Source organism: Colius striatus, chromosome 18 (assembly GCF_028858725.1).
Source record: "Colius striatus isolate bColStr4 chromosome 18, bColStr4.1.hap1, whole genome shotgun sequence".
Lineage (NCBI taxonomy): Eukaryota > Metazoa > Chordata > Aves > Coliiformes > Coliidae > Colius > Colius striatus.
This window is the reverse complement of record NC_084776.1, coordinates 9,320,042-9,339,082: the sequence shown is the minus strand read 5'-3', so window position 1 is coordinate 9,339,082 and position 19,041 is coordinate 9,320,042. Positions and strand designations below refer to the sequence as shown.

Genomic DNA, 19,041 nt, shown 5'->3' with positions numbered 1-19,041 from the left:
TCACGGCAGCGCCCGGCAGCCGCCAGCAGAGCCGCCCCCAGCGGCAGCGCAGCGCGGCCGCCGCCATGTTGCCGCCCGCGCTTCCGCGCCCGCCCCTTCCGCCCCGGCAGCCATGGAGGCGGCGCCGCCGCTGTTCTCCTTCGGTGTCATCACGGATATCCAGTACGCGGACGCGGAGGACGGTTACGACTTCGAGGGGTGCCGCCGGCGGTATTACCGGCAGAGCCTGCAGCTGCTGAGGGACGCTGTGGAAGCGTGGGCCGCCGAGAAGCCGCCGCTCGCCTTCGTGCTGCAGCTGGGGGACAGCATCGACGGCCTCAACGCCGGCGGCGGCACGGCCGAAGCCGCCTTGGAGCGGGTGCTGGAAGTTCTGGGGCGGCTGCCGGTGCCGGTGCATCACGCGTGGGGGAACCACGAGTTGTACAACTTCAGCCGGGCGCGGCTGCTGCGCAGCAGCCTGCACGGCTCGGCCGCCGCCTCGGCCGGCACGCCCGCCGCCTGCCAGGCCTATCACTTCAGCCCGGCCGCTCGCTTCCGAGTCGTCGTGCTCGATGCCTACGACCTCAGCATCCTGGGCAGGGAGCCCGGCAGCCCCCGCTACCAGGAGTCCCTGCGGCTGCTGCGGGAGAAGAACCCCAACGACAACCTCAACAACCCTGAAGGTACCCACCCCCGGCTCGACCCTTTGGCAGGGCTGCCTGAACCTCCGCTCCCAGACTGACACCTGGTTGCCAGGGGGCTGAGGCATGCGCTCCCTCATACCTGTTTGCTGCTCTGGTGCTTTTGGGATGGGTTTATGTTGTGCTATGTGCCCTGCGCTGTGAGAAGAAAAGGCAGCTGTTGGTGCAGCTGTTACTGTGATGCCCACCCTGTCCCAAGCCAGGGGGATACCGAAGGGTGCAAATCCTGTGTGTGCAGTGTGACCAAAACCCCTGAGAACACTAACAAATAACTCTCTCTTATTTGGCCAAGGAGGCTAGAGTTTTCTTAGAGACATTGAATGGTTTGGTTTGGGTCTAGTTCCAACCCCCATGCCCTGGGCAGTGACACACTCCAGGAGAGGCTCCAGCTCCCTGATCATCTTTGTGGCCTCCTTCTGGACTCACTTCAAGAAGTCCATGTCCCTATACTTGGGGCCCTAGAGCTGGATGCAGTGTTCTACATAGGCTCTCAAGGTACAGGGGCAGAATCACCTCCCTCGACCTGCCACACCTGCCCAGAGTACAGTTGGCTTTCTGGGCTGTGAGTGCACATTGCTGGGTCATGTTGAGCTTCTTGTCAACGAACACCCCTAAGTCCTCCTCCTCATGACTTCCCTCAATCTATTCTCACCCTTCTCCAGTCTGTCAATACCAGAGTCATTCCCTCCATCACTATTTGGCTCAGCCTTGGCCAGCAGTGGGTCCATCTCAGAGCTGACTGGCCTTGGCCCTGTCACATACAGGGGAAGCTTCCAGCAGCTTTTTTAAAGAAGCCATCCCTGTAGCCCCCCTGCTGCCCAAACCTGCCCACACAAACCCACTACAGGTGGTGAGCTTGCTGTGCACTCTCCTGACTGCCCTAAGGATCCTGAGCTCCACCATTTCATGGTCACTGCAGCCAAGGCTGCTCTTGAGTTTCACATTCCCCACCACCCCCTCCTTTTTGGTGAGAACAAGGTCCAGCCTAGCTGCTCTCCTCATTATCACTGAGAGAAGGAAGTTATCATTGGTGCATTCCAGAACCTCCTGGATTGCTTATGCACTGCTGTGTTGTCCCTGCAACAGATACTGGGGTCGCTGAAGTTGCCCATGAGGACCAGGGCTTGTGAACATGAGGTTTCTCCTATATGTACATAGAAGACCTGGTTTTCCTGGACTAAGGATGCATCTCCTTTGAACCAAGAGATGCAAAAAAAAAAAGTGGTTGTAAGAGTGAACCATCTGTTGTTGGCAGATTTCTGTAAGGCAAGCAAACAGGGGAGCCACAAGGTACATGCACCTGTGCCTAACCCTCTTCTTCATTGCAGGACTCGAAGAGCCTCGGTTTGTAGAGTTCAATGGAGGATTTAGCCAAGCCCAGCTGGACTGGTTCAATGAAGTCCTCAAGTTCTCTGATGAAAACCAGGAAAAAGTTGTAGTTATGGGTAGGTAGATACATATGGGGATATATGCAAAAAAGAAGCTATGTAGCAGCTTCCCTGGGTTACACATCTAACTGGTGGAGTAGGCAAAGACCAACTGTGTCTCACACTCTTTCTGTATCCAGTTAGGTGTCTGAACTTCCCAGCAATGAAGGCAGAGTTTGGTTAAAGTAATTCCTGTTTCTTTTCCTCCCTACTGCAGGTCATCTTCCCATTCATCCAGAAGCTTCAAACGCAGTTTGCCTAGCCTGGAATTATGAAGATGCCCTTTCTGTCATCCACTCCCATCAGTGTGTGGTTTGCTTCCTGGCAGGACACCTGCACGATGGTGGCTACTGTTTAGACTCTCATGGAGTCCATCATGTGACTTTGGCAGCAATTATTGAAACTCCACCTGAAAGCAATGCCTTTGGAACTATTTACGTCTATGAAGATAAAATGATACTAAGGGGAAGAGGCAGAATTTCAGACAGAATTATGACTTTCTGAAAATGGTAAGCAAATACAAAGTGCTCTTCTTCAGGAAGTACTGGGACAAAAAAAAAGCAGGGAATTCAGCTTATTATTTGCTTGTAGAAAGACATGCATGGCTGAGCCTTAGAGCTTTAACTTGAACATTTTTCCCTTGGGTACAGACTTTTCAAAATGTTTCTGTAAGAAAACAGACCTAGTTTCTTCATGGAGAGTAGAGGCCAGTAACCACGTGGGGAATAAAGACACCTGAATGCAAAGTTGACTTGAAACACCCAATCCTGGGTTGTTACTGTGAAAAAAATCAAAATCACATTATGAATATTGCCACCAAAACAAAAGGGACACTTTTTAATATCAATGAGACTTCAAGCATCCAGAATTGTACAGCTACACTTCACTTATTTATTTTTGTTTATCAGAGTACTGTCTGGTGTCTGGCAGAATTAGCTCACCCTGTAGCCTAATGCAGCCTTCGTAACATTGCTTTAAAAGACTAAAGTGATCTTCCAAAAAAAAAGCCAAGCCCAAGAGAAATGGAGACCAGCATGTCATGCTGCACATACACCCACTGGGAGCTATGTGTGCACACCTGCACTGGCCAGCAGCAGTGCTGAGGGGAGAAGCCCTGCTGTGGAAGGATCTGAAGCACATTGCTGTTCTGTATCTGGACCTGCTGTGGTTCTCTCCCAGCCAGCTGGTGTGTGCAGTGCATTCACCTGTGCTGCCTTCTGCAGGATGAGCAGTGCTGGAACATGCTGTCACTGGGCTGCTGTGTGGGCAATGCTTACCAGTTCTGTGAGAAGCAGAGCTGTGGCAGTGACCATGTCTGCTGGTGACAGTATGGAGTACCCATCTCAAAAAATAAAAGATATGGAAGCTTTCACTGAACTTTCTATAGAAAAATAGTATTTATTACTCTGTAAAACCAGTAATTTTCAGTTCAAGATAACAGCACAAACATTTCTGCAGATATATTCTACATGTGATTTTAGTACAGGAACAGAAATAACAGACTGCTCAATTTTTCAGTTAGTGGACTATCCAGGCAAATATCTGGAACTTTTATGGCTGTAAATAGTCATTTATTAAAACAAAATGTTTGCTTTACTTTTCCATTATGTTACAGAACAGCAGATTTCCCAAAGTATGAGGTGGCTGGAGAGTGATCCAGGGATGTCAGGGTATCTTGAATATACCATTAGAACACACATTAGATCAAAAGTGCTTGGAAAATGCATAAAGCAGCTGCTGAGCAATGGTTTCCATACAAAAACTCTCAGATTTGACAAAATGTTCCTCAATTTAACAAACCTCAAACCACACTGCTGGAAGCAGCCAGTTCTTGGGTGCCATCAAACTGATACTAACCTTGCATTAAGGACCAAAAGCAAAGGCAAGTAAGGTCAGAATATTTATCCTATACTTTCTCCCAATCAATTAAATCACTGTTTTACAGTGTGTTGGCCAAGATTCTCGCATCTCTTTGTTCACATAAATGTACAGCCAGGCCACAAAGGGGAAGAGGGCAACCACAATGGCAGCAGTCAAGCTCACTCCACTCAGTGGACTCCTGTAAAGAAGCAAATGCAACAGAACTACTTCAAATCAGACCCTAGGAAACACTCACGTCTGCCAGCAGTTGGAAAGAGAGCAGGAAGTCTTCAGCCACTCTCATATTGCTCCTGTGGATGTGTTAGCAGAGTCCTTTACTGCAGAGGCACCACCTGCCAGCACAAAAGGTTTTTCTACCACCTCAGGCTACATAAACCAGGTGAAAGAAAAGGAAAAGGTTGCCCAGGCATCTGTGATGTGTTTTCCTGGCACAAAGATACTTTTTGGCAGATTAGGATTTTTCATACTCCCTGGATTTGAGCAAAGCTGCTGTAGTCCAGTCTTCTGAAGGGGCTGGAGGGGAAAGTGTGGAGCCATTGCAGCCAGCTGCCTTCTGCCAGCTCTGCCTGCATCAGCTGCCTGCTCTGGAGGATGTAGCAGACACCAGTAGAGAGACTCTCCTTGGAAAGTTCTGTGAACTGGGAGCAGTGGCAGAATTGTCTTTGCAGTCTAATAACAGTTGTGTCCAACAGTCACTGCCCTGGGAGCAGTCCCACAGAAGGAGCACACCGTGCTTATGCAAAGGGAGAACGTCCTCACTGGGGCAGGGGACAGATTAAACCATTTAGTGTAGCTTTACTTTCTCCCCAGAGTTTGACCTGTGCAAGATTCTACAGCTGTAGCACCAGCTACTACAACTTGGGTATCTGAGAAGGTTCAGGCAGTGACATGAAACAGAAAAGCAAGGAACCAAAATGTGTTTTCCAGAAGTTACTCAATGGGAACGTGGGAGTGGATTAAAGAGAACAGAAACAAAACTTACTTTGCTGAACTGCGACAAAGGCTCATCCACACTGTAATAATCACCAGGCCAAACAACTCTCTGAAGAGCCAAACAGAAAGCAGGGCAGGAAATAATACAAACAGAGGTTCACTTTGAAAAAAATACCAACTTTGCCTCCAAACAGTAGTTTCTGCTCCTTTGGAAAAGTTCTGTGTATTGTACTAGGATTATGATTATAAAGGTGTTTACAGGAGTAACTTTGCTTCCCACCACAAATCTACAAACACATGTGTCCCCTGTACAGCTGCAGAAATTCCTGCTTCCACTTTTTGTTCTGCACTTATGTTCCACTGCATGTTTCCCTCATTAACACCGAGCAAAGAAGCATCCCAGGGCTCCAGCCCATGAACAGCCACAGCAGCTGCCACTGCTTCACCTCAGTGATGTGCAGGCACCTCATTTAGGCAACAACCAAATGTCCAGGTGAGAAATCCTCCCTCTCCCTCAATCCCTGGCACTTCAGAGGACTCAGCAGGCCCTGACAGATAAACATACATATGGTATCACCTCAACAGTGTTTAAAACATCAATTCCCAGTGTTACAGCTCCAGCAAGAGAACACAAAGCTGTTTCAGTGTGTCCTGGTCTTTGAAAGCCAGAACTGCCTCCAATTAAATCTTAACTGCCACAACCAGGCAATCAATCCTGACTGCTCACTCTCCCTTTAGCTCTTTTGTCCAACAAATTGCTGGTTTGGAGCACTAAGGTCCCTTCTCTGTGCTTTGAATCCCCTGGACCAAAAGCACTCACTGCAACAGCCCAGCAAATAAGGTTTAGCCTGAAGGATATCACCTGGCCTGCTGAATTTGTGAGGGAAAAGAAAAATCACTGCTTACCTGCCTTCCTCTTCATGCAAAATGTTTCCTTGAGTGTAAGAAAACAAAGAGCAAGCCAAGACAATGGTCCCAACAATACAACCAGCAGAATGAAGGCCACAGAGGCTCCTCCAAACACCATTATCTGGGGAAAAAAATAGACTGTCAGCAACTGCAGTATAGCATGAAGTAAACCCTATAAATCAAAAGCAATGGGCGTACTAAAAAAGCTGCCTCCAGCAAACACACACATCTTAGACAGGAAGATGGAATTAATACCAGCATCTTTATGACCAGGGAAATCTGCTAAAAAAGTGCTGCTGAAAATAAACACCAGTGGGCTTGGGGCTTGCTTTCCTGGGAATGAAACTTGGCAGCAGCACCTCAATGAAAACTCTTTCCTGTTCTCTCCAGCAAACAAAACAGGCTCCAGCATTCAACATTCATAGAACAAAAACACAAGGTGGATTAAAAATGAAAGTTCTCTTGAGCAACAGGAACAGAAACAGCCTTTCCATAGCTCGTGGCCACAAGCAGACACTCAGCAGGCCCTTGTCCTGTTGCTAGGTACAAGAGAAAAAAGTGCTGCCCCAACCTCCTGACACCCACCATTTAGATATTTGTAAATGTTAATGAGATCCCCCCTCAGGCTTCTCTTCTCCAGACTGAACAGCCCCAGGTCCCACAGCCTTTCGTCATAAGGAAGATGCTCCAGTCCCCTCAGCATCTTGGTGTCCCTGCACTGGCCTCTCTCCAGCAGTTCCCTGTCCCTCTTGAGCTGGGGAGCCCAGATCTGGAACACAGGACTCCAGATGAGGCCTCACCAGGGCAGAGTAGAGGGGGAGCAGAACCTCCCTCGAGCTGCCGGCCAGTGATGATGAGCATCTCTGCCTGGGGACTGATGTTTTTAAACAGAGGAATAGAGCAGATGTGAAACATCTGATCAGGCCTGCAGATTCTTGTGGTTTTCCAGGCCCAGTCCCGGGCTGGCGGGTGAGAGGTGTGCAAACGACATGGGCAGCTCTCACTGATCTCAGTGATGCCAACAGCAAAAATCATTAAGTTAAAAGCAGTCTTTTATGGGCACTGACTCCTCCTGGCAAGCATTACAGAAGATCAGCTGCCAAAATGTAAGAGCTCAGCATGACCCAATGTGGTAATCGATTCCTCATTTGGCTGAACTTACTGTAGCTCAGCAGAGGTGGAATCTGGGTCTTCCACAGACCTGAATGGCAAATATCCCTCAGTGAATTTACATAAATGTCTGGTTATACAATATTTGGGCTATTTTTGTCTTTATTTTCCATAGATCTTGGCACATGCAGATTCTTTTGACCAGCCAAATGTGATGTTGAAGCTACACCTACCACACAAATAAACCTCTTCTGAAATGTTCAGAACCACAGGCAACAAACCCTTATGGAGTTTGGCTTTATAAATGCCTAAGGTAGCCAGAGTGCCAAGAGACTGTAACAGTGTGGTTTGTCACAATGACAGACACTCCTGAAGATGATCCTTTTTGGCAGAAATGTGGTTTTGGTTTATTCAGTCAGTCTTCTTCTAGAAAAGATACAGATGCTTCATGGCTGTAAAAAGTTCCTGCTTTAAAATTATTTCTACTGGATGAAAATACAGAAAATGAATTATTTGCTGGAGTGCTGGACAAAATCTGATCTGATGGCTTCTCTTCACATGTGATGCAGCATTTACTCTTTTAGTGCACACACTTGGAAACTCAGCCACTGCACTGAAGCCTCCCAATGTCTCCACTGTTGCCCTTTGTGGGACAGCTGCAATGCCTGGTACTAAACAAGACCTTTAACTCTTTCAAAGGACTCTGCAGAGCTCAGCTGCTCTTCTATGAGGCAGATAAGTAAACCTGCTGATTTCCAACAAGGAAACAAAGTGTATTAATGTGTTAACATCACCACCAGAGCAAAGTTCAGAGCCTGGTCCCAGACTTGTGCTTCACTCAGGCTCTGAGCACTGGAATTGGGATGCAAAGGTAAGAGCATCCCAGCAGCAGGCCCTTGTGCAGGGCTTCTATATTCACCTGTACCACATCCAGCCTCAAGCACTAAACCCATGACCAGCTTTTGTAGAAGCAGATCCCCCAGCTTTTCACCTTCAAAAGGTAGTTGGACTTGTTTCCATGTGGCCTGATCTTAATCATTGAATCCATTAAAAAATCCAACCTTTCAGGGGCAAAATTCAAGCAGAGACTCTTTTGAACACCAATATCATACCTGTTATTGAAGGATTAATGCCGACAAGCAGTGTCAGGGCAGCTGGCACTAAGTAGACAACCTGTTAATGAAACACAAATCTACTCTGTAGCAAAATTTAGCATGATAAGGATGCAGAAGTGTCTGTCCACATCAATGATTCTCCCCTCTACAGCACTTTTGTTGGATGTGTACAACAGCCGCCAATCCCTCAGTGACTGTTCCTCTTTACCATCACCTCCCAAAATCCTGGACCATCAGCTGCTTACCAAGTCCTTGCTGCCTGACCATCCCACTGCAGAGCCTCTTGACTACAACTTGATCCCCCAGGGAAATCTCTGGGACACCTGCTCTGGGACCTCCAAACTATCCTCCTGTGCTGGGCAGCTCCCTGGGAGCAGGAGCACCCTCTGCTGCTGCAGCCACCCCTGCTGCTGGCAGCTGGGCTCACCCACACAACGGATGTCCCTGCACAAGGGACATGCAGAGGACAGCCCCAGCCCACCAGTAGCTTCTGTCACATTCCCCTGGCCCCTCGGCTCCAAGTCCTGTGCACATTGGGTCTGGGCCAGTGTGCTGTGCATGTGCCCAAGAGAGGACTGACAAAGCAGGCAGGGATGAGGGTTTCTCTCTAGATTTTCCCTCTACACCGAGGATGCCCAGCCGAGAAGAGAGTTCAGCCAGTGATTCAGGGCAAGCAGCGGTGGGGATGGACACAGGAGGTCGCCGGGTCTGAGGTCTCAAGCGCACGGCAGGAGGAACGAGAGCAGGTTGGTGCGTTCCGAACCCGGAACCAATGCACTGCAGGGGCGGGTCAGATCTGGGCTGGAATAAGGAAGCCGCTAGCAGCACAGTCGGACTTCAGCTGTCGCTGCAGGAGGGTGGTTGGTTTCCCGGTGCCTGCTTGCTCTTCGGCGGAAAACAGGGAGCTAGTTTCTTCTGGCGGCCCCGGTTCGGACCGGGCGCCCGGGCCAGCGGGGCCCCTCGGGCAGGGCGGCCCGTACTCACCGTCCACAGCTCGGCGTCGGGGTCGTTCACCTGCAGCGAGGGGACGCGCACTGAAACCCTGGGGCCGCGCTCCGCGGGACGGACGGAGGGGAAGGGGCGGAGAGCGGGGCTCTCTGCCGCCTCCAGCCCGGGCCCCAGCACCTCACCTGCACGGCGGCCGCCAGCCCGAAGAAGGCGGCCATCAGGAGGTTGCAGAGCCGCCACAGCCGCCTCGCCATGGCCCGCACCGCCTCCGCCGGGGCGGGACGGGACAGGCTGGGCCGGGGCGGGCCCGGGGGCGCGTCCAGCGCGGCCCGATCGTGGCGACCGATTGTTGGGAGGCGATGGAAAAGCTGGCGTGAAAAGCGGCGGCGCGGCCCTCGGGAAGGAGCGGAAGGCGGCAGCTCTGCCCCAGCCCGCTGTGTCACAGCAGCTCTGCTCGGGAGCGGCTTGCCCGGGCGGCTGCTGTGGCGAGGAAGTCCCGGTACGTCCCGGGCTACACGAGAAGCGGGACCAGCACGTTTGCAGACAGTCGTTTTTCGCTCTTTATTGAGGAATGACCTGCCTGTTGACCTGCTGGAGAGAGACCAGGGACTTCGGGCGGGCAGTAAGCTAAACATGAGCAGCAATGTGCCCCCATGGGCAAGAAGGCCAATGGCATCCTGGGGGCATCAGTAAGAGTGTGGGCAGCAAATTGAGGAAGATTCTTCTCTTTCTCTGCCCTGGTGAGGCCTCATCTGGAGTCCTGTGTCCGGTTCTGGGCTCCCTCAGCTCAAGAGGGACAGGGAACTTCTGGAGAGAGGCCCGTGCAGGACTACCAAGATGCTGAGGGGACTGGAGCATCTTCCTTATGAGGAAAAGCTGCAGGAACTGGGGCTGTTAAAGCCTGAAAAAGAGAAGGCTGAGGGGGGGTCTCATTAAAACTTAGAAATATTTAAAAGGTGCATAGCAAGAGAGTGAGGCCATGCTTTTTACTGTAGTGGCCAGTGACAGGACAAGGAGTAAGGGGCACAGGCTGGAGCACAGGAAGCTCCACTGGCACGGGAGGAGAAAGTCCTTTGGTGCTGAGGTGAGGGAGCCCTGGCCCAGGCTGCCCAGGGAGGGTGTGGAGGCTCCTTCTCAGGAGGTTTCCAAACCCCCCTGGACACATTCATATGCCATTGATGGAGGGGAACCTGCTTTAGCAGGGGCTGGGGCTGGATGAGCTCTGCAGGGCCCTTCCAAGCCCCGCCAGTCTGGGATTCTGTGGAGAGTGGTGTTATTAAGAATAAGACAAAATATATGAGAGCGTGTCCTCCATTAGGGTAATTTACATGCTGGAAAAGAAAAGCAGATAAGCTTTTCAGGTACATCAGCTCTTCTTTGTGTGGGGAACAAAATTATGAATTACTGTCTGTTTTTTCCAACCATACTAGCTAATCTGCACAGAGATCACATATGATGAGTTGTACAACTCTTGCATTTGTCCAGCCACAAGCTTTGGTGTAAATCCACCCACAAACCCCACCTGGTTTCTGTGGCACATCTGGGCTGCACCCACATCATGGGTGCTGGGCTGCAAGTTCCAAGAGGGACTGTGCCTGGGACGAACTGGTGGAGACTGCAAGACTGGCAGAGAAACAGGCACAGGAGGGGCTCTGCATGGGGTGGGAGAGGACTTCTGCCCAGTCTGCTGGGCTAGTGGAAAGCAGTTTCTCCTGGGAGGGACAGTGTGGAGGGTTTGGAAACCCTGTGAGCAAGCAAAGTTCAGTGACACAAGAGTAAGAAAGGCAAAAAGTCTGTTTCCTGTGAGGAAGGTGGGAAGAAGGGGATTGGCTTACAAACCATGGCATCTCTGTCTCATCCTTCACTGCTCTCATTGCAAAGCAATAGAAATAAAAGGGATTTTTTTTTTTGTTTTAGTGTGCATACTGCAAAGAAAAGGTCGAAGCAGTTCACTTTAAAGCTTTACCAACTATCAGGAGCACTTCTATAACCACCCCCTCTCCGTGCACACAGACCGTCTGAAGTCTCCAGCAATACTGCTTTCTCCCATAAGAGGGAGGCAAGAACATTTAGTACCCTTGAGTATAATTCCAGCTACTTGACAATTCGTTCTTCAATATTAAATAAAACATTTTCACATTTTCCCTCCTCGTGTCTCTCTGGAGTCTGGTACTTAGCCCACAGAGACTCAAGCTTCATTTCGGTAGCTCTGCCTGTAAAGGACAGAGGCTTTCCATAGGATGCTGTGGGATGGACCCAAGCAGCCAAGCTGTGACAGGGGGAGAGCCACTGTTTTCCAAGAGCCTGCACCAGGCGTGTTACTGAAACACTGACATTGTCACCAGCCCCGGTGAATAACCATAGATTGGTTTTGATCAGATCAAAACTGGTTAAGTGGCTCCAGGTGATGTGCCCAAGGGCTTTGGTGTGTTCTTGGCCCCAAGACCCTGACCACAATTCAGCCAGGGATATCTGGAGATAAATATATGGTTACACAGCTGACATTGCCAAAAGGGCTTTGGGCTTAGTTGCCTTAACTGGTGTGTCAGGAACCGTGAGCAGGGAAGGATAGAGCACACCCTACTGAGAAGGGAAGCAGCCCTGTGTTCCCTGATTTACTAAACTCAGGGTATCCCGAGTTTAATTGCTTTAACTCCTTCCTCCCCTTATTATAATCCTACATTAACAACCTACCTCATTAGTTTTATAGAGCTCACCTAAATTGATCTTGTTTATGCCTTGTCAGCTACTTTCTTTAATGCTAATGTAAAGTCCTCCTCAATTCTCAGAAAAGTTCTGGAATAACTTGTTAAACAAGGCACATGAGTGTGCCCAGAGTGCAAGAGGGGGGTGGACAACAGCCACTGTGAGCTCACCAGGATCAAATGCTGACAAACCAGTCTGATATCCTGGTATGGCACAATTTTTTTTAGCCATAAAGTGGAAAGTAGCAGATGTCATGTGTTGATCTTAGGAAGGCTTTTAGCACTGGCTGTCCTGACCCTCACTGGAGAAGATATGACCACATGGTGAGTGCAAAAGTGGTGAGATAATTGTATCCCAAGTGCTAATTATGAGTGGTTGTCAAAAGGGAAGGACATACTGAAGGGATTTTTGCAGGGGTCCATTCTGATGCCAGATCTTTTTAATTACTTCAGTTAACAGCCTGGATGATTAACACCCATGAGTGCCTTATTAAACCTGCAAATTGCTCAAGGCTGGAAAGGACAGGAAAGAATTCAGCACTAAATTGGCAAATGGGAGATAGGGGCTGAAACTTACAGGGCGAAATTCCACAGGTATGACTTTGAGAATTATCTCCATGAGCAGTGAGTAACACAAATACAAGTGAGGGAACTGGGTGGATGCAGATCTTTAAAAGAGGTGTAGGGGAGAACAAACTGAACACCAGGCAAACACCACCCTGCAGCATATGAGCTGGGAGCATAGCCTGCAAGAAAAGCTGGAGTAATATGGTTAGTACTTAAAAAAAATGAAGATCATGAGAATAAAAGGCAAAGGAGGTCAGTGGGAGGCACAGAAAACATGGATACTGAAAGAATTGAGTTGATGCAGTCTGTAGAAGAGAAAGCTGGAGTGAGGAGGGGAAGAGAAACATTACAGTCATCAACTGCCTAAGAGGTTATTTCAGGGAAGGCCATGGCCATAGCAAACAGGACAGGGTATAAAGGATTTCAGCTCAGACAAAAAAGCTTAAGTTAGGCTCTCAGATAATGTCAGGATAGCAGTGTGTCAGAACAGATTGCTGGTGGATGGTGCAATCTCCATCACCAGAGGTCTTTAGGAACAGGTTTCACAAACATCTGTCGGGACAGGTATTGTTCATCCTCCCAGATTTGCAGGGTGGGGAAAGATAAACTGTGTGATTTTTCTACCTAATTGCAAGCAAACCACATACAGGTGGCACAAAGCAGAGGTGGAAGCCAGCTATGAGCTTCTGCCAGTGTTTGCCAGCAGGCACTGGGTTTCTGTATCAGCCTGCAAGATGCTGACTTTAGACCCACTCTCTTGGTTAAGACAGAAAAGAGGGTGTAAGCAAGAGAGGGAAGAAGGAAAGTAAGTTGTGGAATTAGGTCTTTTGTGTCAGGATGTGAAATGTACACCACCACCTGCCCAGCAGTCTAACTCTCAGCATTTAAGGCCAGTTGCTGGGAACAGCAAGTGGTTTAATAAGCATCAGGTGACTTTGGAGTACTCTGTAGAAAAGCTGGAAGAAGGCTTGGGGCTGTGTATGGAGAAGTCACTCTTCACTCTTTCCCTTGGGAACTGTTTTTAGCCAAAGCTTTTACTTTGGTTGCCACCTAAGCTATATTATAACTATGTTGCTGCTATGCCTAGCCATGTCCTGGGGCTGTGAGCCAGACCCTGGGGACCTGATTTAACCTCAGCCATGCCTCACTGCAGTAATCTGTCCTGGAGTCCAGGCTGGTTACTGCCACGGAACCTGTGCGGCTTGCCTCACTCAGGTCTGGGCTCCTGCTCCTGACACTGCTGCCTATCTGCTTCACTCCTGGGACTCCTCTTGTGCAGAGCAGCCATCCTTGGTGCTGCCTGGTGCTAGGCAGGTGAAGATATAGGATGGGGATGCTAATTTGTGATGCATCCCATATGAGAACATGTGAGGAGAGGATAAGTGCACAACTGGACTATGGGGTCTGTGTGTTTCCTACTGGCTCTGCTGGGCACTGGCACTTACTGCCTGTGGTACCCACACAAACCACATTGAGGAAGAGCTGTTCTTGTGGGGAGCTCTGCGTGTGAGTGCTTTCTGCTGCTCTCCAAAGCAGTGCATGAGACAGACTGTAGGCAGCTTTGACAGTCAGCAGCAACCCCAGAGAGAGCAAAGGCCAGGGTGGCACACTGTAGGGTAGCACCTTAAGTTTAAACATAGCAAATAGGTCACTAAGATTTTGGTCTGAGGGTGTGAGGAGGGGATGACATTCTCCAGGGAAAAAAAAGCTACATCCCTCACAAGGAGGAAGATTACTTGGCTGGACTAGCAGGAGTTTGGAGGATACAGCAGAGAGATGGGAGTTGGTCTGGACTAGCTCTGCCTACTTTTCCCATCTTCTGACAAACGTGAGCTCTGCAGAGAGAGAGATAGATATGGCAGTGCAGGCTTTAGGCAGAAGGCTGGCTTCCTTCTGTGCCCCAGGGACAACTTCTTGCGTCTCACTCCATTTCCCTGACTCCACATGCAGCTGAGCAGGGAAACCAGAGGACTGTGGGACAGGAGAAAATGCTCTCCCAAGCTCAAAGCACAAAAGGAAAGAAAAATCTTGGCTTTAAGGCGAGATAAATAGCTGAGGGAGAAACAAGAAAAAAGTGAAGGCCAGAAGAGGAGGCAGCTCCTTCCTCAACCTCTTTCCCACCATTGCATTTGCACTTGTATGGAGGGTAATGGTTGGCAGCTTCTGAAAGCACATCCAGTGCTCAGGACTTTAAAGTCTTTGGTCTGTCATCAGATTCATAAACATGGAGAAGCCTCTGCAAGGGAGGAACAGGGAAAGAGTCAGTGTGCTGGAGTCTAGCACTTGGATGTCCATCTCTTTCATCATCAGATCTCAGTTCATAAAGGCCAGTATTTCTGTTACACGGTTGAGGAAACAAGGATCATTGTATATGAAAGGACTTGCTCAAATCATACAGCACACTGGAGAGACCCCAGGTTCCTGGGGGACCCATTTCAATCTGCTAATTCCTGGCATGTGCTGTCCCTATGACTAAAGATCTTAGGGCAGTTGGAGCTAGGATCAGAAACAAAGTGCTGGAATGAACAGCAGTGGCTAAGGGAGGAAAGAAAAGGAGGTGGTGCTCTGGGTATGATGGAAAACAAAGAGGGAAGTTGTGCCCTGCGATGGTCAGGGAAGGGGTCACAGCAGAGGCATGACAAGTTTGTAAGTAGCTGCTCGTTGTGTAGGAAGAAAAGGCATAGATGAAGATGAGAAATCCGGTAAAACTGCCTGAAGGTGAGGGGTTGGACTCGATCTTAAAAGTCTTTTCCAACCAAAACGATCCTATGAACCAGCTGCTGGCCCTCAAGGGGCTTCCCCGAGCACAGGGACGAGACGCAGAGTGGAATAGAGGGCCGGGCGTTCCCTGTCCTGGGTCTGCCGGGGCAAAACGTGTGGGACGCGCCACGGCCGTGGGGCCCCGGCACGGCGCGGGGCTCGCAGGGGGAGGGAGAGGGGCTGCGGGAGCCGGCGATGCCCCGCCCGCCTGAGGAAGCCGGCGCGGGGCTGCCGCTCACCGCGCTGGGGACGGAGCCGCCGGGGACACGCAGCTGCCGGGCCCGGAGCGCCGCGGGGCGGGCAGGGGCCCGGCGCACAGCCCCTCCGAGCGCGGCCCCGGGGGGCGGCGGAGCCTCCCCCTCCCCGCGGGACGCAGCGGCCGCTCCCGCCCCGCCGCAGCGGCTGCCGCAGGGCGCCGGGGCCGCGGGCGCCCCGCCTGGGAGGGGTTAAGCGGCGGCCCCAGCCCGGGGGCGGACGGGGCGGCTGCGGCTGCTATACGGCGGCGGGGCTCTAGGTGTCCTGCCTGGGAGGGTCCCTGCTGCATTGCAGCCGCCGCGCTGCTCCCTCTCCGCACATAATGGCGACTCCCAGCCCCAGCGGCGGCTCCGGGGCCGGCGGCGGGAGCGGGCCGGGCGCGGGGGGCCCGCAGGCGCACGCCGCCGCCAGCAGCATGCAGGGTAAGCAGCCCCGCGCTAGGCCGCGGCCCGGCCGCCGCTTCCGGGCCGGGCGCCGCGCCCCGCGCTAGGCCTCGGCGGGCCGGGCCGGGCCCCGGCAGCGCGTTGCCCGGCTTGGGTCTCGCCTTGCCCCGGGCCGAGCGCGGCGCGGCCGGGTGGACGCTCCCGAGGGTGAACCTCCGAGCGGGGGTGGGGTGGCTGACGGTGCCTCCCGCCCCGTGCTCCCTGCGCCGAGCCGTGCCTCGGGCGGGCCGCGGCTCCGGAAGCCCCGCGGGGGGCTGGGGCGCGGCCGTGCCCGCCGTCCGGAGCGGAGCTGCCCGCGGGAAACCCGCGCCGCCGGCCGCACGGCCCGGGCCCGGGGCGCTTAGGTGCCGGCGGGGGTGAGGGGCTCAGCCGGGCCGCGGCACGGCCCGCTCCGGCCTGCCCCACTGTTCTCTGTCGCTGCCGCCTCCCGCCGCGCCCGGTCCCGTTCGGCAGCCCGGCCGCACCCGGCGGGCTGCCCGGGAGGAAGCGCGGCCCTGCCCGCCGCTGCGCCTGGGGCCGCCGAGCGGCGCGGAGCCCGCCCCGGCGCCCTGCCCTCGGCGGGGTCCACGCCGCCCGGGGCGGCAGGAGGGAGCCGCGGGGCGGGACAAAGGCCAGCTGGGGCTTCTTCCACCTGGAGACGATTCTGCGGCCTCCCTGGGGCGACCCACACAGGCCGCGGGCAGCGGCATCCCGGGGACGGCTCTGGGGGGCCGAGCCGGAGGGCGGCGCGCCAGCGCGGCCTGTCCCTTCGCCGGCAGCCCCGCGGTGCTGCCCAGGACGCGGCCCCGGGTGAGGGGAGCGGGCCGGCGGCCGGGCCGCTGTTATCTGAACGCCTCGGCCTGCGGCCGGCCCGGCCCGGGCAGCCCCGGCGCTGCCAGCCCGCCCACCTCGCTGCGCGGTTGTGCTTTGTCCCCCAGTGTCCCTGTTTTTTTCGGGGGAGATGTTTAAGTTAAAACAGTTCAGCGGTGAACTTGTGGTTCAGTTTTGCTTCATTCTGATGGAAATTTACAGTGTTATAGCAGGGTCACATTGCCAGGGTTCCCGCCCGCACTTGTTGATGGTTGAGCAGTCTTGCAAAAACGGTGGATGTTTGTTCTTCAGAAGAGCCACAGCAAACACCTTGGGAGTTTTTCTCTTAAAGTCAGACCACTGAGCAATACTCTATACACGAGCAACGTTTCAGGCTTCGTGAGGCTGGGGACCTGCTTTGGCAGGGGGTTGCGCTGGATGATCTCTAAAGGTCCCTTCCAACCCCTACAATTCTATGATTCTATGACTCCAGAATCTGTGATGCCTTGGAAGCTTGGGGTGATGAGGTATCTGCATCCCTTCTGCAGGAGGAGGGGCAGTTGTTTCTATTGTAGTTGTTTTGAAGTGGCTATTTAAGTATGAACTGGGGACATCAGGGCCAGTTTGATGATATGCAAGTGTGGTGAAAGCTAGTGGGAGGGTGATTTTTTTCTTAAGATAGCAGATGAGCATTTAGGTGCCCTGGGATGAGCTGAGTGTGGTATCCTGGGTGATCTCTGGAGGAGCCTGTTGCTGTGGCAGTGGTGGTGAAGGCAGGTTCCTGGATCAGCAAGAAGCTCCATACCAGGAGGACAACCTTCCACTGGGAGCACCACTGCAGAGCCGAGGGCTTTAGTGGGTGGGCTGGGAAGGGGCTGGCTGGCCTTGCCCCCAGTGCATGGCCTGCTGGCTCCTTGCTGATGCTGAGGCAAGCTGGGCTGTGGCAAAGCAAACCCACCCAGAAGTGGGGAGTTTTCCCCAGTTGGGATGGGCAGCACTTGCCTGTGGTGGGGTTGGGCAAGCGCTGGTGCAAGGGAGGCATGGGAATGCGTTGCTGGGTGGGGAGGAAAGTAGGTAGGACTGCTTCAGTGTTGATTAATTGGCTTAAGTGGTATGGTAAGGTGGAGCAGGGAAGTCATTAAGCTGGAAACAAGTAATTACATTTAAAAAGGGGGGTGGGGGGAAAGAAGTTTTGCTCAGTTAGTTTTCAGCCAGAAGCACTCTCTGACATGGCTTGTGCAACTGCTGCTGTGAGGGCGGCGGTGGAGTGGCAGAGGGTGGGACATGTCCCACAGCTTCAGTTCACTGTGGCAGTGCTCTTCCTCAGGACAGTGATCCGTTGCTTTTATGATCATGCCAGAGAGCATGTGCATGGGCAAGCTGGCCTGAGGGGAGAGTCTCTCACATGCAGGGGGGTTCTGTTTTGGCACGAGAGCCAGCAGTTTTGTAGGAGTGTCTGCTGTTGGGGAGTTTGGCAGGGGTAAGTTAGGAAGAAGGCAAGGGGTGGTGGTACAGGACAGAAGTCTTCATGGAAACTGAGGCCCATTGTGTTGATGTCTGGAGCTAGGGCAGCAGAGCCAGAAGGTCCCTACAGACCACCTTATTTTGTTTATAGTCCAATATCCTCCAGCATTTGTTATATGCCCAGGCTAAAGCCCCTCTGGGAGACAATACTGAGACAAAGGGACACCAGCCTGTCCCCACACAGGGCTTACAGCCGTGGCCCTCAAACCTCAGGATCAAGCAAGGGGTTGATTAAGGTCTCTGCATGTGCCAGCTCCAGGCTTGTGTCTTCTGGCTAACTGTGTCAGCTGTTTGTGCCCATGAACCTGGGAGCTTTGCTTCCTACCAACAGGTCCCCTGGCCAGTGCACGTTGTTCGTGGTTGATAGCTTAGAGACAAAGGAGAGCTGGAATTGGATTAAAGATTGAAAATAGATTCTATTTCATGATTTTTGACACTTTTGTTTGTTGCATGCAGACTGCTGTCTTGTCTGGACGCTGGTGACTGCTGGTGTGAAGAACTGTTGTCCTTAGTTATGTGTAATGTTGAAAGTCCAGGAGCAGTCCTGCATATTTAGTGTCCTGGATATTTTGTAGAGAGAACAGATTCTGTGGGCAGGAGGATATCCCACTTTGACAGTGATTTAAGAAAAAAAACAACCACCAAGCTGTAATTGTAGCAATTTTGCCTTTCTGTCAATGCCAAAATTAGGATTCGTATTTTCTGATGATATTATGTAGAAAATGATCATTTGAGGAATGGTGGTGTGAAATCTAGAAATATGATTAATTCAAAAGCATAGGAAGAATTACGATTCTAGTTGCAACCTGTGGAGTCACTTGTCCTACCCCCAGGGCCAAGCAGGAGCTGGATAACTGGCTGTTCTGGATCCAGCTCTGGTGTTCAGTGTTCAGGAAGATGTGAGGCAACTGGATCTTCTCAAAGCCCTTGCTGCTTGCTCTGGTGTCTTTCAGAAGCAAAGCATACCTACTGTATGTGTCTTTTCAGGTGGTTCA

The 19,041-nt window shown here is 52.1% G+C and overlaps 3 protein-coding genes across 11 annotated transcripts in view; 2 read left to right on the top strand and 1 right to left on the bottom strand.

Moving 5' to 3' along the window:
* The first annotated feature begins 83 nt into the window (after positions 1–83).
* Positions 84–11,101, top strand: ADPRM (ADP-ribose/CDP-alcohol diphosphatase, manganese dependent). Of its 6 annotated transcripts, none has more exons than XR_009820026.1 (5): positions 84–662; positions 2,009–2,125; positions 2,325–2,616; positions 7,116–8,801; positions 10,921–11,101. XR_009820026.1 is itself a non-coding variant. In XM_062011197.1 (4 exons), the coding sequence occupies exons 1-3, from the start codon at positions 113–115 to the stop codon at positions 2,609–2,611; spliced, it is 954 nt and encodes a 317-aa protein (XP_061867181.1). In that variant the 5' UTR covers positions 84–112; the 3' UTR covers positions 2,612–2,616; positions 7,116–10,087. The 6 variants fall into 6 exon arrangements, 4 of the variants coding, with proteins under 4 accessions (XP_061867181.1, XP_061867180.1, XP_061867179.1 ...); XR_009820025.1 differs by having other exon boundaries at positions 7,116–9,502; XM_062011197.1 differs by lacking the exon at positions 10,921–11,101 and having other exon boundaries at positions 7,116–10,087.
* TMEM220 (transmembrane protein 220) lies at positions 3,204–9,319 on the bottom strand. 3 transcript variants are annotated; one of them, XM_062011199.1, is made up of 6 exons: positions 9,186–9,291; positions 9,040–9,069; positions 8,053–8,113; positions 5,828–5,951; positions 4,971–5,030; positions 3,204–4,166 (listed from the first exon to the last, which is right to left on the bottom strand). In XM_062011199.1, exons 1-6 carry the CDS (start codon positions 9,255–9,257, stop codon positions 4,034–4,036), a joined length of 480 nt encoding a protein of 159 aa, XP_061867183.1. In that variant the 5' UTR covers positions 9,258–9,291; the 3' UTR covers positions 3,204–4,033. The 3 variants fall into 3 exon arrangements, with proteins under 3 accessions (XP_061867183.1, XP_061867185.1, XP_061867184.1); XM_062011201.1 differs by having other exon boundaries at positions 4,074–4,626; positions 9,186–9,315; XM_062011200.1 differs by lacking the exon at positions 3,204–4,166 and adding an exon at positions 4,634–4,854 and having other exon boundaries at positions 9,186–9,319.
* A 3,834-nt stretch (positions 11,102–14,935) lies between the features above and the next one.
* Positions 14,936–19,041, top strand: part of MAP2K4 (mitogen-activated protein kinase kinase 4) — a 69,664-nt gene continuing 65,558 nt past the window's right edge. Inside the window, exon 1 of one of the 2 annotated variants that reach the window (XM_062010918.1) lies at positions 14,936–14,993. In XM_062010918.1, the coding sequence (XP_061866902.1) occupies positions 14,960–14,993 (34 nt within the window). In that variant the 5' untranslated portion in view covers positions 14,936–14,959. Of the gene's footprint in view, positions 14,994–15,460; positions 15,713–19,041 lie in introns of those variants that run through there. The other variant, XM_062010917.1, reaches the window with a different exon arrangement.

Bases quoted from the DNA above. Each gene is read 5' to 3' on its own strand.
- ADPRM (XM_062011197.1), top strand. From the start codon at position 113: ATGGAGGCGGCGCCGCCGCTGTTCTCCTTCGGTGTCATCACGGATATC. The intron at 663-2,008 runs GTACCCACCCCC...TCTTCATTGCAG, and splicing joins CAACCTCAACAACCCTGAAG to GACTCGAAGAGCCTCGGTTT. The intron at 2,126-2,324 runs GTAGGTAGATAC...TCCCTACTGCAG, and splicing joins GGAAAAAGTTGTAGTTATGG to GTCATCTTCCCATTCATCCA.
- TMEM220 (XM_062011199.1), bottom strand. From the start codon at position 9,257: ATGGCGAGGCGGCTGTGGCGGCTCTGCAACCTCCTGATGGCCGCCTTC. The intron at 9,070-9,185 runs GTGAGGTGCTGG...CCCTCGCTGCAG, and splicing joins GGCTGGCGGCCGCCGTGCAG to GTGAACGACCCCGACGCCGA. The intron at 5,952-8,052 runs GTATGATATTGG...TTTTTTCCCCAG, and splicing joins CATTAATCCTTCAATAACAG to ATAATGGTGTTTGGAGGAGC.